The sequence below is a fragment of the Oculina patagonica genome, chromosome 5, assembly GCF_052425735.1.
Source record: "Oculina patagonica isolate OP01 chromosome 5, crgOcupat, whole genome shotgun sequence".
NCBI lineage: Eukaryota > Metazoa > Cnidaria > Anthozoa > Scleractinia > Oculinidae > Oculina > Oculina patagonica.
The window spans coordinates 17226139-17240922 of NC_135762.1; the positions used below are offsets into that span (position 1 = coordinate 17226139).

Below are 14784 nucleotides of genomic sequence, written 5' to 3' on the forward strand. Positions count from 1 at the left end.
TCCTTTTTCGCGCCAATCTTGTTATTATGCTATACTGTTATTGCGCAGATATCTTGTTATATTTTGTTGTATTGTTCTTGTTCCTTATACGCGCTAATCTTATAATATTATGCTATATTATTCTTGCTTTTATTGCGCATATATTTTGTTATTATGTTGTAGCTTTCTTTTTCGTATTGCGCGCTAATCTTGTAATATTATGATGTATTTTTCACGCTTCTGTTGCGCACTAATCTTGTTATATTCTGTTGTATTTTTTAGGTGTCAGGTGCACATTAATGCTGTTACATTATCTGGTAAGTTTCTGTGTGGTATTCCGCACTTATCTTGTTATATTATGTTGTAGTTTTCCTTTCCTATTGCGCATTTATCTTGTTAGATTAATGATGTATTATTTTTGCTGTTATTGCGCACATATCTTGTTATTATGTTGTATTTTTCTTGTTCCTTATGCGCGCTAATCTTGTTATATTATGCTATATTATTCTTGCTGTTCTTGCGCATATATCTTGTTATATTATGTTCTATTTTTCTTGTTCCTTATGCGCGCTAATCCTATTATATTATGCTATATTATTCTTGCTGTTATTGCGCATATATCTTGTTCATATAGCGCGCTTATCTTGTTATACTATGTATTTTTTCACGTTTCTGTTGCGCACTAATCTTGTTACATTCTGTTGTTTTTTTGAGGTGTCAGGTGCACATTAATGCTGTTATATTATCTGGTAAGTTTCTGTGTGGTATTCCGCACTTATCTTGTTATATTATATTGTAGGTTTCTTTTCCTATTGCGCGCTTATCTTGTTAGATTAATGATGTATTATTTTTGCTGTTATTGCGCACATATCTTGTTATTATGTTGTATTTTTCTTGTTCCTTTTGCGCGCCAATCTTGTTATATTATGCTGTATTATTCTTGCTGTTATTGCGCAGATATCTTGTTATATTATGTTGTATTGTTCTTGTTCCTTATGCGCGCTAATCTTGTTATATTATGCTATATTATTCTTGCTGTTATTGCGCACATATCTTGTTATTATGTTGTATTTTTCTTGTTCTTTTTGCGCGCCAATGTTGTTATATTATGCTATACTATTCTTGCTGTTATTGCGCACATATCTTGTTATATTCTGTTGTATTGTTCTTGTTCCTTATGCGCGCTAATCTTGTTATATTATGCTATATTATTCTTGCTGTTATTGCGCACATATCTTGTTATTATGTTGTATTTTTCTTGTTCCTTTTGCGCGCTAATCTTGTTATATTATGCTATACTATTCTTGCTGTTATTGCGCACATATCTTGTTATATTTTGTTGTTTTGTTTTGTTCCTTATGCGCGCTAATCTTGTTATATTATGCTATATTATTCTTGCTGTTATTGCGCATATATCTTTTCATATTATGTTCTATTTTTCTTGTTCATATAGCACGCTAATCTTGTTATATTATGATGTATTTTTTCACGTTTCTGTTGCTCACTAATCTTGTTATATTCTGTTCTATTTTTTAGTTGTCAGGTGCTTATTAATGCTGTTATATTATCTGGTAAGTTTCTGTGTGGTATTCTGCACTTATGTTGTTATATTATGTTGTAGTTTTCTTTTCCTATTGCGCGCTAATCTTGTTAGATTAATGATGTATTAGTTTTGCTGTTATTCCGCACATATCTTGTTATTATGTTGTATTTTTTTTGTTCCTTTTGTGCGCTAATCTTGTTATATTATGATGTATTTTTTACGTTTCTGTTGCGCACTAATCTTGTTATATTCTGTTGTATTTTTTAGGTGTCTGGTGCACATTAATGCTGTTATATTATCTGGTAAGTTTCTGTGTGGTATTCCGCACTTATCTTGTTTAAATGTTGTATTTTTCTTGTTCCTTTTGCGCGCCAATCTTGTTATATTATGCTATACTATTCTTGCTGTTATTGCGCACATATCTTGTTATATTTTGTTGTATTGTTCTTGTTCCTTATGCGCGCTAATCTTGTTTTATTATGCTATATTATTCTTGCTGTTATTGCGCATATATCTTGTTATATTATGTTCTATTTTTCTTGTTCCTTATGCGCGCTAATCTTGTTATATTATGCTATATTATTCTTGCTGTTCTTGCGCATATATCTTGTTATATTATGTTCTATTTTTCTTGTTCCTTATGCGCGCTAATCCTATTATATTATGCTATATTATTCTTGCTGTTATTGCGCATATATCTTGTTATATTATGTTGTATTTTTCTTGTTCATATAGCGCGCTTATCTTGTTATACTATGTATTTTTTCACGTTTCTGTTGCGCACTAATCTTGTTACATTCTGTTGTTTTTTTGAGGTGTCAGGTGCACATTAATGCTGTTATATTATCTGGTAAGTTTCTGTGTGGTATTCCGCACTTATCTTGTTATATTATATTGTAGGTTTCTTTTCCTATTGCGCGCTTATCTTGTTAGATTAATGATGTATTATTTTTGCTGTTATTGCGCACATATCTTGTTATTATGTTGTATTTTTCTTGTTCCTTTTGCGCGCCAATCTTGTTATATTATGCTGTATTATTCTTGCTGTTATTGCGCACATAACTTGTTATATTTTGTTGTATTGTTCTTGTTCCTTATGCGCGCTAATCTTGTTATATTATGCTATATTATTCTTGCTGTTATTGCGCACATATCTTGTTATTACGTTGTATTTTTCTTGTTCTTTTTGCGCGCCAATCTTGTTATATTATGCTATACTATTCTTGCTGTTATTGCGCACATATCTTGTTATATTTTGTTGTATTGTTCTTGTTCCTTATGCGCGCTAATCTTGTTATATTATGCTATATTATTCTTGCTGTTATTGCGCATATATCTTGTTATATTATGTTCTATTTTTCTTGTTCATATAGCACGCTAATCTTGTTATATTATGACGTACTTTTTCACGTTTCTGTTAGTAGTGAGGAAAGGACCGGTTACTCCTGTTAATTGTGGAATTAATTATTTTTTGTGGAATTAATTAAGTGGGTGACGTCATAGGGGCGTCAGTGACGTCATCAAAAATGGGGCGTAAATGACGTCATAAAATGGGGTGTAATCTAAAAATAGAAAAATTGCATCATCGGTTGTAATCTAAAAATTGAAAAATTACGTCATTGGGGTGTTATCTAAAAATAGAATAGTTACATCATTACAATCATTATTTTAGTCGACTACGTCATAGTTCAAAAATAGAATAGGGACAAGATTTGTAAGCGTATAAAAGCTCCCCCGTTGCGAAGCGAATCATTCACAAACTGTGAGTTCAAGTAAAGTGATGGCTTTCAACCAAACTTTGGACGATTTTGAAAAATGTATCTGGAACAACGAGTTTCCTAGTGACCAGATTTTGGATCGGATGGTGGCTTTAACACTTCCACAAGAGGTATGTATTACCTATTTCGCATATTAATTTTTCACGAATAATTAAGCTCATAAATGGTTTTATTCCTTTGTATTTTATAGGCCTCTATTTCGTTATTTTGCAAATTCACCGATCTTATTTTTATCTTTAGGACATTGAACGCCTGCTTGCAAGCGAAGTTCAGAGCGGAACTGGCAGAAAGCGAGCAGCAGAGGTATATTTCACACATTTATAAATAATTCTATATTTCGGCTTGATGTTAATGCAATTTTTTTGTTCATTTAACAGGATACAGAAAGCTCTACTCTTTTCAAAAAAACTCGTTTTGACTGTGAAACCGGGGTCGTGGAATCGCGAGATACCTTCTAAACGGCATCACCCCATCATAATTTTGGGAAAAAGCACGAATGTTCTCATTGTGGACGACTGTTTAGTCGAACAGATGCATCTAAAACGCCACGTTAAAGAAGTCCACGAAAAACGTGCTGCAGTTAGAGAATATACATGTCTTACCTGCTCACAAGTGTTTCAGAATATGGCGCCCTACTTGGCACATCAGAAAACAGCCCACGCCAAGCCCTCTCCAAACAAGAAACGTTCCCACGAAGTTGAAGCAGGTAAGATTTCATAAAATTATTTGGTAAAACCAAGTTACCTGTGGTCAGTAATAAGTTAAATGCAAATAGTTTCTTACACTAAGTAACACAATAGTTGTTTGAGCAGTTTAGAACTGGTCCTTTGTTCAGGGATTAGTCGTATACGAAGCAACAAAATAGATTTTTGACATACCTGATTGAGTAAGATGCATGCATCGAAGTGGAACAGAGTCGTAAATAATGACGTCATACGCCGTTCGGCTCACTGTTCAATTGCGGTGGGCCGGCGGTTCGAGTCCGGCACCCCCCCCCCCCCCCCCCCCCCTCCCCCGATATTCCTTTTTCTTTCTTTTTCTCTTTTTTTTTCTTTTAAAAAAAAAATAAAAGTAAATATTCAGGTAAAAATAGAAATAACTTGCTCAATATTTACTCTACGCTAATAGAATTTAATATACTATTTAGTTTATAAAAAATACGCTTGACCGTTCCAAAAACTGCCGTAAGATAAATACAGCATTGCGAGTTCTGCGGTAACAAGTGATCCCCCGAACTTAGCAACTTGATCTGTTTACGTTTTCGGACTTAAATCAAACCAGAATATTCGGATAGCTTAGCAAACCATTTGTTAACATACGCACGAAATGTTCAAGGCGTTGTGTGCGGTTACCAAGCTACACACTCGAAATCGTGAATAAACACGCGTTCGCGAACATATTTTTAATAGTATTTTTGAAATTAAACACAAGTATTTTATTTTCTATTCAGAACCAAAATCAAAGAAATTGAAGGCTTCTCCTATCGAGAGAAATACAACTGCGAGTTCCAGCTGGCTCGAAGACCCAGAAGCGATTACTGATCTCCCTGAAACACAACAAAGTGTCGTTCCCCAGTACCGCAGCCACTGGCATCAAATACGCACTCGTTTCAACCGAAACAACCCTCTTCTGGACTGGTACAATTACCGCCTGCTTTCCCTCCAACCTCAAGAGCTGATCAATCATCTGGATAATATCTTTACTGACCAGTCCACGGTGTTTAAGCTCAATGTATCTTTTGGCTTCATTCTTCGTAACAACGAGACTGGTAAACTTCAATATTATTACGCTGCCAGGAATAACCACCTCTTTGAGTCCCCGTTCCAAATAGCTACTGCACCTGACCTCCAACAAGTTCGTGACGCTCTCCGGGATGTTGATGTTCTTGAGTGGGTGCGCCAACAACGTCCAAACTCGAAATGGATCGTAGATAATGTGACCAATATCACCTTCTTCATTACCAAGATCAGTGGGCATCCCATTGGTCGTGGTAGAAATTTACCTCATTACATCGCTGAGAACCGTGGCTTAGTTGCCTTGGACCGAAACCAACAGAGTGGAAAAATCTACAACGACAATCTATGTTTCTTTCGGGCGCTGGCTCTCCATAACGGTTGTCACCCTAAAAACGTGGAGCGGGATACACAGCATTACTACGAGCGATATCGGCAAACTCGACCAGAAGGAAAGAAGTTTTGTGGTGTCAAGTTAGAAGAATTACCTGAACTAGAACAGCTGTTTGAAGTCAATATATTTGTGTACTCGCTGGAGCCCACCAAACCTGACGGAGACGAGGAAGAGGCTGAAGATAAAGAAAACGAGCCAGAGATTGCCGCGCAGTTGATTTATCGCTCACTTTGCCACTATAGCAGCACTCTTTACCTCAACGTCCACCAGCAACACTTTTCCTACATCAAAGATTTAAAGAAATATGCCAAGTCCTATTGCTGTTCTCGGTGTGGTACGTATTGGAAACATGTGGGTAAGCTGCATCGACACGAGCGAACCTGTGAGGCTAAAGTTCGCTACACATTTCCTGGTGGGGCCTACAAGACATCTCCTACCATCTTTCAGCTACTAGAAGACGAAGGTATCGCCGTTGCAGAACATCTTAAGTACTTTCCTTACCGGGCGACCTTTGACTTTGAATGTATGTTCAGTTCTAACACCGGCCTCAAAGATACAGAGAAGCTAGCTTGGGATGCTAAACACATTCCTCTGAGTGTGAGTATCTGTTCAAACGTACCAGGCTATGACCAACCCAAGTGTTTTGTAACTGAAGGAGATGCCAAGCAGCTTGTTAAAAAGATGGTCGACTACCTAGTGGAAATAAGCAATGAAAGCTATCGCCTCGTCAGAGAAACCTTTTCCAGCGTCTTTGAAGCTATTGAAGAAAAGCTAGAAGACCTAGAGCAAACATCAGAACCTTCCGGACAGCAATATGGAGGATACAGTGTTCAAGAGGAAGACAGTGACGATGAAGGGGAAGATCTCATGGACACGGATGATGAGGAAGAGGATATTGAATCTGAAACAGAGGAAGATAGAGCTTTCATAGACAACGAAGTAGAAGAAGAAGAGGAAGAAGGTCTTTCCTTTTACCGTGCTTTTGATAGAGAACGCGAGAATCAAGACCATCAAGATCATTTGTTTGTTGAAAAAAACCCAGAAGAAAACAACCCAGAACCTATGAAGAAAAAAGAACACCCTTTGAAGAAACTAAAATACAGACTCGAAGAATACCTGAAAGAGCTGCCAGTACTTGGCTTCAACTCGGGAAAGTATGACTTGAATGCTGTGAAAGAATTTCTCTTCCCAGTCCTGGTCCAGAATGAAGAAGTAAAGTTTACTATCAAGCGGAATAATAACTTCATGTGCTTAAAGACGGAACACCTACGCTTCCTCGATGTCACTAACTTCCTGGCTCCTGGGTTTAGCTACGACAAGTTTCTTAAAGCTTACGAATGTACCCAAACTAAAGGCTTCTTTCCATATGAATGGATGGACTCTCTGGATAAACTAAATCAAACATTTCTTCCTCCTCACGAAGCATTTTACTCTACGTTAAAAAAACAAAACATCTCTGAGGAAGACTACCAGTACTGCCTACAAGTGTGGTCGGATAACAAAATGCAAACATTTAAAGATTTTCTTGTGTGGTACAACAACCTGGATGTGCAACCTTTTTGTGATGCGCTCGAGAAGATGTGTGGATTTTGGAAAGATAAGAACATTGATATGCTTAGACAAGGAATTTCTATACCTGGCGTTACTTTGACCTATCTCTTTACCACCCTGGAACCTGGAATTTACTTCTCTCTCTTTGACGAAAAGAACAAAGATCTGTACACGCTGTTCAAGAAAAACATGGTAGGCGGACCGAGTATAATTTTTCATCGCTATCACGAAGCAGGAAAAACCAAAATCAGAGAGGTGGAAATGACGGCCCAAGGAAAAGAAGCAAAGATGTGCCAGAAAATAGTGGGGTACGATGCCAATGCACTCTATCTATGGGCCATCATGCAAAACATGCCTACTGGATCGTTTACCAGACGAAGAGAAGAAACAGGCTTTAAAAGAGAAAGTTCTAGCAAGATGGCAACACAATGGTTAGAATGGGAAGCGCAAGATCGCGGAATTTACATACGACATCAAATGAACGATAAGGAAAAACGCGTTGGTGAGAGAAGAATTCCCGTAGACGGATTTCATGCTCCTTCTCAAACAGTCTTTCAATTCCACGGCTGCTGGTATCATGGACATAACTGTCATCTAACACATGGAAAAGAAATGAATGAGAAACGAAAAAAACCAATGGCCGAGTTACTAAAGGAGACCAGAGATATTTCCCAATACATTGTAGAGCAGGGATATAAACTTGTGGAAATCTATGAATGCGAATGGCTCCGACTAAAACGAACCAACTCTACAGTACAGAAATTTCTGTCCACTACGTTTCAGCGTCCCCTCGATCATCACAAGTCCCTAACTAAAGAACAGATTCTAAGAGCTATCTGTGACGAATCACTGTTTGGTGTTGTCGAGTGTGACATCAGAGTACCTGACCATCTGAAAGGGAAGTTTTCAGAAATGTGTCCCATTTTCAAAAACACAGAAATCTCTCGAGAAGATATTGGCGAGTATATGCAGGCTTTCGCTGAGGAACAGAACATTATGCCTCGACCCCGCAGAAGTTTAATCGGGAGTTATTTTGGAGAGAGAATCTTGTTGGCCACGCCCCTCATCAAGTGGTACCTGGAGCATGGATTAGAAGTAACCCATGTCTATCAAGTTGTTGAGTACACCCCAGTTCCTTGCTTTGAACCTTTTGGCGAGGCTGTCTCTGATGCTAGACGGGCAGGTGATGTCGACCCAAACAAGGCCATCATTGCTGATACCATGAAATTGGTAAGTATAATTTCATCTGCACAAATAGGTTGCATCTTTATTTCCTTTACAAACCTTAATCATGTTTTCTATACATTATTTTTACAGGTGGGAAATTCCAGCTACGGTAAAACTATAACTGACCAAGAACGCCATAGAGAAGTGAGGTTCTGTGAAGAAACCAAAGCGTCCAGACTTATCAACACCCCCTTTTTCAGAGAGATTGACCAGATAGAAGGAAACACCTACGAAGTACAAAGCTGTAAGAAAACTATTAAATTAAATTTACCTATGCAAATCGGTTTTTTCGTTTACCAGTATGCTAAGTTACGAATGCTTCAGTTTTATTTTGATTTCATGGACAAATACCTCGATCGCAGTGATTTCCAGTACTGCGAGACTGACACAGACAGCGCTTATATCGCCCTGTCGGGCCCATCTGTAGAGAGTTTGGTTAGGCCAGAGTTAAGAGAAGAGTTTGAAAAAGATAAGTGTAAGTGGTTTCCCAGAACAGACACACCAGAAAATAAAGCATATGATAAGAGAACGCCTGGACTTTTTAAAGAAGAATGGTCAGGGGAAGGTATCATTGGTTTGAGTAGCAAGACCTACTATTGCTTTGGGTCGTATGATAAATTTAGCTGTAAAGGTATCAACAAAAACTGTAATGAAATTAACAAAGAAAAATACCTTAATGTTCTCTTAACGAAGCAAAGTAGTGCAGGACGTAACAATGGTTTTCGTGTTGTAGATAATGCAATGTATACTTATCAACAAGTTCGGGATGGCTTTTCATATTTTTACCCCAAACGTAAAGTATTAGACGATGGAGTCACTACACTTCCATTAGACATTTAAGTAAAAGAATAATGTAAAAAAAACATTGTAAATATGGTTTATCACAACTTTGCAATAAAGTAGGTTGGCTTGATTTAAAAACGTTGTGTGTTTTCTGCCTAGCTACACGCGCGCGCGCTTTCTTCTCGCGTCCCCCACGCGCGTTTCCACGCGCGTTCGAAAGAGAACACTGAGGTTAAAAAGGCTCTTTCGGCCCCTTTGACCCTTTAGGACCTTTTTTTTCCTTATTTCAACCGTTCTGCTTTTCAGTAATGTCTATATTAGAAGAGGATAGTAATAAAACTCTATCATTTGCTTCAAGTGTACAAGCTCTTAACATGATGCGGAGGAGATGTAAGCATTGTCCGATCCCAGGTTGTGGATCTAAATTTTTAGTTCGACTGGCGAATCATTTAAATCAAGTACATGGCTTATCAGAGATAGAGCGAAAATATTGGCTCCAATTTGCTAAATTACAAAATACCAACGTGGTTCGTATTTACGAGAGAGAGATTGAACCTAAAACAATTTTTCTATAAATGTGCGGGTACATAGCTCAAACAGTCAGTTGTGATCATGGTCGACCCGAGGTTAATACATCCCTTCCCTCTCTTACTTGCTGGGCCGACTTGCAGCGGTAAGACACAGTTTGTAAAACGTTTACTTGAATCGGGCGAAGAGATGATTGATGGATCTCCACAAAGGATAATTTGGTGTTATGCAATATATCAAACTGCCTACGATGAGATGTTGACAACTATTCCCAACATCGATTTTGTCGAAGGTGTTCCAGGCGATTTAGAAACTATGATTGATCCCTCCATCAGAAATTTGGTTGTCATTGATGATCTCATGCAAGAAATGGCTCAGAATAAACAAATTACCAATCTGTTTACCAAAGGTTGCCATCACCGCAACTTGAGTGTAATATTTATATTACAAAACATCTTTCACCGAGGGAAAGAATTGAGAGATATGAGTTTGAACTGTCATTATTTGGTTCTCTTTAAATCACCGCGGGATAGCAGTCAGGTCAATCACTTAGCAAAGCAAATGTTTCCTGGTCATGTAAAGTACATGCAAGAGTCGTTTCAAGATGCAACTAAACGACCCTATGGATATCTACTATGTGATCTTAAACCGGAAACGCCTTCAGACTTCCGGTTGAGAAGTAATATTTTCCCGGGGGAGACACAGATTGCCTATGTTAAAAAACTATAAAAGGACTGTATCGTAGTATTTTAAGTCACTTGAGCATGGCTCAGCGTCTGAGAAAGAACCACGATTTTTTGAAGCTTCTTGCCAAGTGTACTCCTGCTCAACGGAAAGCGATTTTAAAGGTTGCCGACGATAGTTTAGTTAGAAGTATTTGTGAGTGTGTGTTTAACGTGCTTAAAGAGACAGTGCCTGTCAGTAAACCAGCTAAGAGGAAACTTCTAACTCGCAAGAAACAGTTGATTGCTCTTGCCGAAAAAAGTACTCCGCTTCACAAGAAAAAACAAATTTTAGTACAACACGGTGGAAACCTCTTAGGTGTTCTATTACCGCCCGTTCTTCGAGTGTTGAGCACGATTCTCGCTTAAAAATGAATCACGCTAAACGTATGGTTCTTGTACCCGAGAATACTTTGGATCGTTTGCAGCAACGCCAATCAATATTAACACCACCTGTGACACAAACTCTGAAAAATTTGGACGGTGAGATGAATGAGATTTTATCTAGTAAAGAGCTAGACGATGAACAGAAGGCCAAACTCTATAATCAAGTTTTACAGCGTTATCTAACATTTTACGATCAGCGAAAGGGTCAACCGCTTCACGTGAAATTAACAACATCCAAGCCTGCAGCGGAGAAACCCCAGCCAGAGGAGAGTAAAGAATCTCAACAAGAAGAGGCACAAGAAACTATTTCGACTGCAGTAGAGCAAGAAGTGATGAAAAGTGTACCCAAAGTCTACAAAACGGGGGCCAGACAACTGTTAGATAAGATTAAAGAAAATCGAGATGTCTTACATTGGAACGAAAAAGGGGAACTCATGTATGAAAAAAAACCAATATCCGGCTCTCACGTTGTGGATCTAGTGAATGACATATTGCGTCAGCGAAAAGGATTTGAGCCAGTCGGATGGTCAGTTTTTGCGAGAGGCTTAGCAAAAATGAATGTGCCCGAAAACTTGGTACGAAATCCTCAGAGGCAGAGCGCCATCCGAGAATTTAAAACAAGAGTTAGAGAAGAAACTCCAGAAAGCCCCTCCCGCTGGCTTCCCACTCCACCTTCCACCTCATCCCCTGCAAGAAAGAAAATACGAAGGGCGGCAAGCCCGCGCCCTCAAGCTGTTCGCTGGTTACGATTATAAAGCATGACAGCAGACATTTTTACATTGTAATCACAATTTTATTTTCAATTGCTCAATAAAATACGTTAAAAACGTAAATAACATGGTGTATTTATTGAACTCCTTGTTTGTTTACATGGGTATAATATTTTTTTAAACTTAGTGGGAAATGTTTTTCGATAAAGCGTTTAACAAGAAAATCATTTCGTCGTTTATTTCTAGAAAAACGATTTACAATGGTGCTCATACTAATATTACGACAGCGGAATAAAGCATAGTACAAACAATAATGTCCACACACTTTAGAGTTGATACTTTGCAATGTCACTGAGTTAAAGCTCCATTCGATAGAATTATTGTTCAAAAACAAAGAAAATGTTCCAGTATAATTGCTTGGGGGTAATCCATAAGAGTCGAAAAATTCTCCCTCTTGATCTTTTGTGAAATAAAACGCAACCCAGTGCGATCCAGGCTTGTCACTTGTATCGACATTAGCAATCAACAGGGCTGGGAAGGAGGAAACTCTCGTGGGTAGTTTATTCGAAGGGTAAACTCCTTGAAACACACCACGCGTATATCGATCTTTCTTCAAAATTACCGCCAACTGAATGGTGTTCATTCTAGTTTGTGTAGTCGAAGAGAACGTTTCGACTTGCGTCAATCTCGATCACGCTTTGAAACTCTGCGTAGATGATAAGATTCACCGTGTTGGCGAGTGCTTCTCCAAAATGAAGTTCAGTGCGAAGGTTGCCTTGTTTTGTAAGCTCAAAATGATCGCCCGAGCAGTGATCTGGGGACAAGTCAAAACAGAATGCTGTGTAGCCAGAACCGTAATCGCCTCTACCTATTTGGTTGCCTGCATCCTGGGAGAGTTTTCCCGTTCCAGAAAAAAGGCTTTGAAATCCGGCTATGAAATTCTGTCCACCAGCTTCACTAAATTTGAGAAACAGGGGTTTCCGAGGGACCTGTTCGCCATCGACATAAACGCCCACTTGGGTTAGGTTGTGGTGCTTGAAATTATATGGATTGGAGTCATATGTACCATTAAAAGCTTCTGCATCAACTAGTACCAATACCAAGCGCCTTGGAATGCGACCCAGGAAAAGGTTGTCTGGTGTAAAGCTACTGAATCCGGTCGGGATGGTGAGAACTTTGCAATCAACTCGGCGGATGGGGTATTTGGCAGTCGTTTGTTTTAGAGCAACTGCATGTCCCAGAGTGATAGAAGAGGCCACTTTGACTTTTCGAACGTACAAAATTGCTTCTGTGATAACCACCTTAAAATTAGCTCCAGCAGCTGATGAGAGTAAGCAGAAAGAGTTTTTAGCTCTGTTGAGCTTGAGTCTTAGATTAACTCCATTCAAAATTAAACGGTCTTGGAAAAAAATATCGCTGTGGACGGGGCCTATCATATCCACCGTGTTACTTTCTTTGGTGAATGCATATCGAGCTTTTAACCCCAGGTTGGCATCGGCATCTTCTGCTACTGGATCCGCTTCATCCATCTTTCCGGGGGTATCTTTGTAAAACATAGCCATAGATAGTTGACTTGATTTAGCATCCTCACCGTAGTTCAACAACGTTTCAATCATGGCACGATATGGGTAAGTATTAGTCGATGGGGAGATTAATCGCTCGTTCAAAGCAACATCCACTTGCGAAAACAAGGAATGTAAAAAAAGATTTACAGGTCCCACTTTCGTGTTGGGGTCTAAAGCGGTACCGTTTGCTTTAGTGATCTTGGCTTTAACAAACAGCTGGGTTTTTGCTAAATCTAAATATTCTTCTCCAGATCCAGAGACGTTAAACTCAATTGGACCGCTATCAGTGATGTTGGTAAGGGGGTGATATTCAATCCATTGCCCCTTGGTGATAGATGTCTGTGTAGCAGGAACTGTGAAAAGATCAAGTTCTGATTTTGTACACTCTTGTGATTCGTGATGAACGAAAGCCATGTCTACTTTAAGAGAGAATATTCCTCTTTGGGTTTCTTCTTCTTCTGCGGAGATGTTTTCTGTTTCTTGCCTGGAGGCGAACTGTTATTTCTTGTTGGCGCTTTCCTTTTTGTACCTTTTCTACCGGCACCCGACTGCGGGGCATTCTGGGAGGGTTGAGCTAAGACTTTTTTAGCCTGCTTAGCGACCGCCTTGTTTAGATTTTCTCCCGCTAACACATCTTGTGCTACGTTAAGGCCCGTCTGTAGAGCTTTCTTACCAAGCATTTTAGCACCTTGTTGAAGATGAGGCACAGCCCAACGGAAAAGACCCTTGAATATGGACCCTAATCCATATCCTCGCTGAAACCGCGCACCATGGAAAGCAGGTAAGCTTCCACCTTTTTGCTTGGCCTGGTTTAAGTAATATTCTTCGTACAATTTATGATTCGGGATGTGAATTTTCTTCATTTTGTATTTTAAAAGTTTACGGGCTTACTCTGTCGAAAATGAAGTGTAAGTAACACTCTCCCAAACTCGAATGGTACAGAGTCTCCTGTGTCACGCTTTATATTGACTTCAATACTTTCAAACTGCTTTCTGCTGACAGGTATGTATTGTGGGCGGATGAAGGATTTGCTGATGCGCTGTCCATCCTTTCCTTCGACGGGCACGATTCGAAGTAAGGGGACAAGTGCATCTCCAACATACTGTGGTTGGATGATATCACAATAAACGTAAAGATCGTGGAGACCATGCTCTAAGTCTGCTTCCCTTTTGGTGGTAGAAGTTGTAGAAATAACTTTGTCTGGTAAAAATCCTAGTATATATCCGATATCGTCAAAGAAGAGTTCTGTATTATTTTGTAAGTGAACGGTGACCTTCCTACTTAGTTTATCATAGGAAAATTTCACCTTGTCTTGGAAGCTCTTATCATTATCAATCTGTTCTTTCATCTTTGAAAGGATTGATTCAATAGAAGAATAATGACCCGCTGGGATAATAAACGCCTCCCACACCGTAGATAATTCTTGGTTTCGAAGAAAGAATCGGTTCTGAAAATTTCCTTGTACATTATTCCAGCTGTGAGGATAATGAATTTCTGTTAAGGCTACTTCCCAGTCTCCCGTCAAGCTAATGGTTTGAGGTAAACCAACTCGGTATTCTGTCAATGTGTTATTTGGATATTTATCTAGGCTGCTATTGCTGGGAAGATGCAGATAAAACTGTGTTACCTCCATTGTATCTTGCGTTCAAATGAAGTGTTTACTTTGGGTATTCTTAATTTATAAGAGACCACACAACAACCATTTTACCATTTAAAATTTCTTTTATTGAACACACACAGGAATAACAAATTACAATTTTGATATATCACTTTCCGGAACCCAGGAATCAAATTTTGGATCTTTGTATCCCTTCCATTTCACAAGATATTCCACTACACCATTACGTTTTCTTTTGCGTAAGATCTTTTCTACTCGATACACAT

General features: G+C 38.8%; 2 protein-coding genes across 2 annotated transcripts; one reads left to right on the top strand and one right to left on the bottom strand.

The window, feature by feature from the left end:
* The first annotated feature begins 3840 nt into the window (after positions 1-3840).
* On the top strand, positions 3841-9126 carry LOC144653043 (uncharacterized). Its single transcript, XM_078512956.1, has 3 exons — positions 3841-4006; positions 4751-8208; positions 8296-9126. The coding sequence occupies exons 1-3, from the start codon at positions 3925-3927 to the stop codon at positions 9043-9045; spliced, it is 4290 nt and encodes a 1429-aa protein (XP_078369082.1). The 5' UTR covers positions 3841-3924; the 3' UTR covers positions 9046-9126.
* Positions 9127-11952: 2826 nt separating this feature from the next.
* Positions 11953-13316, bottom strand: LOC144653044 (uncharacterized protein F54H12.2-like). Its single transcript, XM_078512957.1, has one exon. The coding sequence runs from the start codon at positions 13312-13314 to the stop codon at positions 11980-11982; it is 1335 nt and encodes a 444-aa protein (XP_078369083.1). The 5' UTR covers positions 13315-13316; the 3' UTR covers positions 11953-11979.
* Positions 13317-14784: the final 1468 nt, after the last annotated feature.

Bases quoted from the DNA above. Each gene is read 5' to 3' on its own strand.
- LOC144653044 (XM_078512957.1), bottom strand. From the start codon at position 13,314: ATGGCTTTCGTTCATCACGAATCACAAGAGTGTACAAAATCAGAACTT.
- LOC144653043 (XM_078512956.1), top strand. From the start codon at position 3,925: ATGGCGCCCTACTTGGCACATCAGAAAACAGCCCACGCCAAGCCCTCT. The intron at 4,007-4,750 runs GTAAGATTTCAT...TTTTCTATTCAG, and splicing joins TTCCCACGAAGTTGAAGCAG to AACCAAAATCAAAGAAATTG. The intron at 8,209-8,295 runs GTAAGTATAATT...TTATTTTTACAG, and splicing joins TTGCTGATACCATGAAATTG to GTGGGAAATTCCAGCTACGG.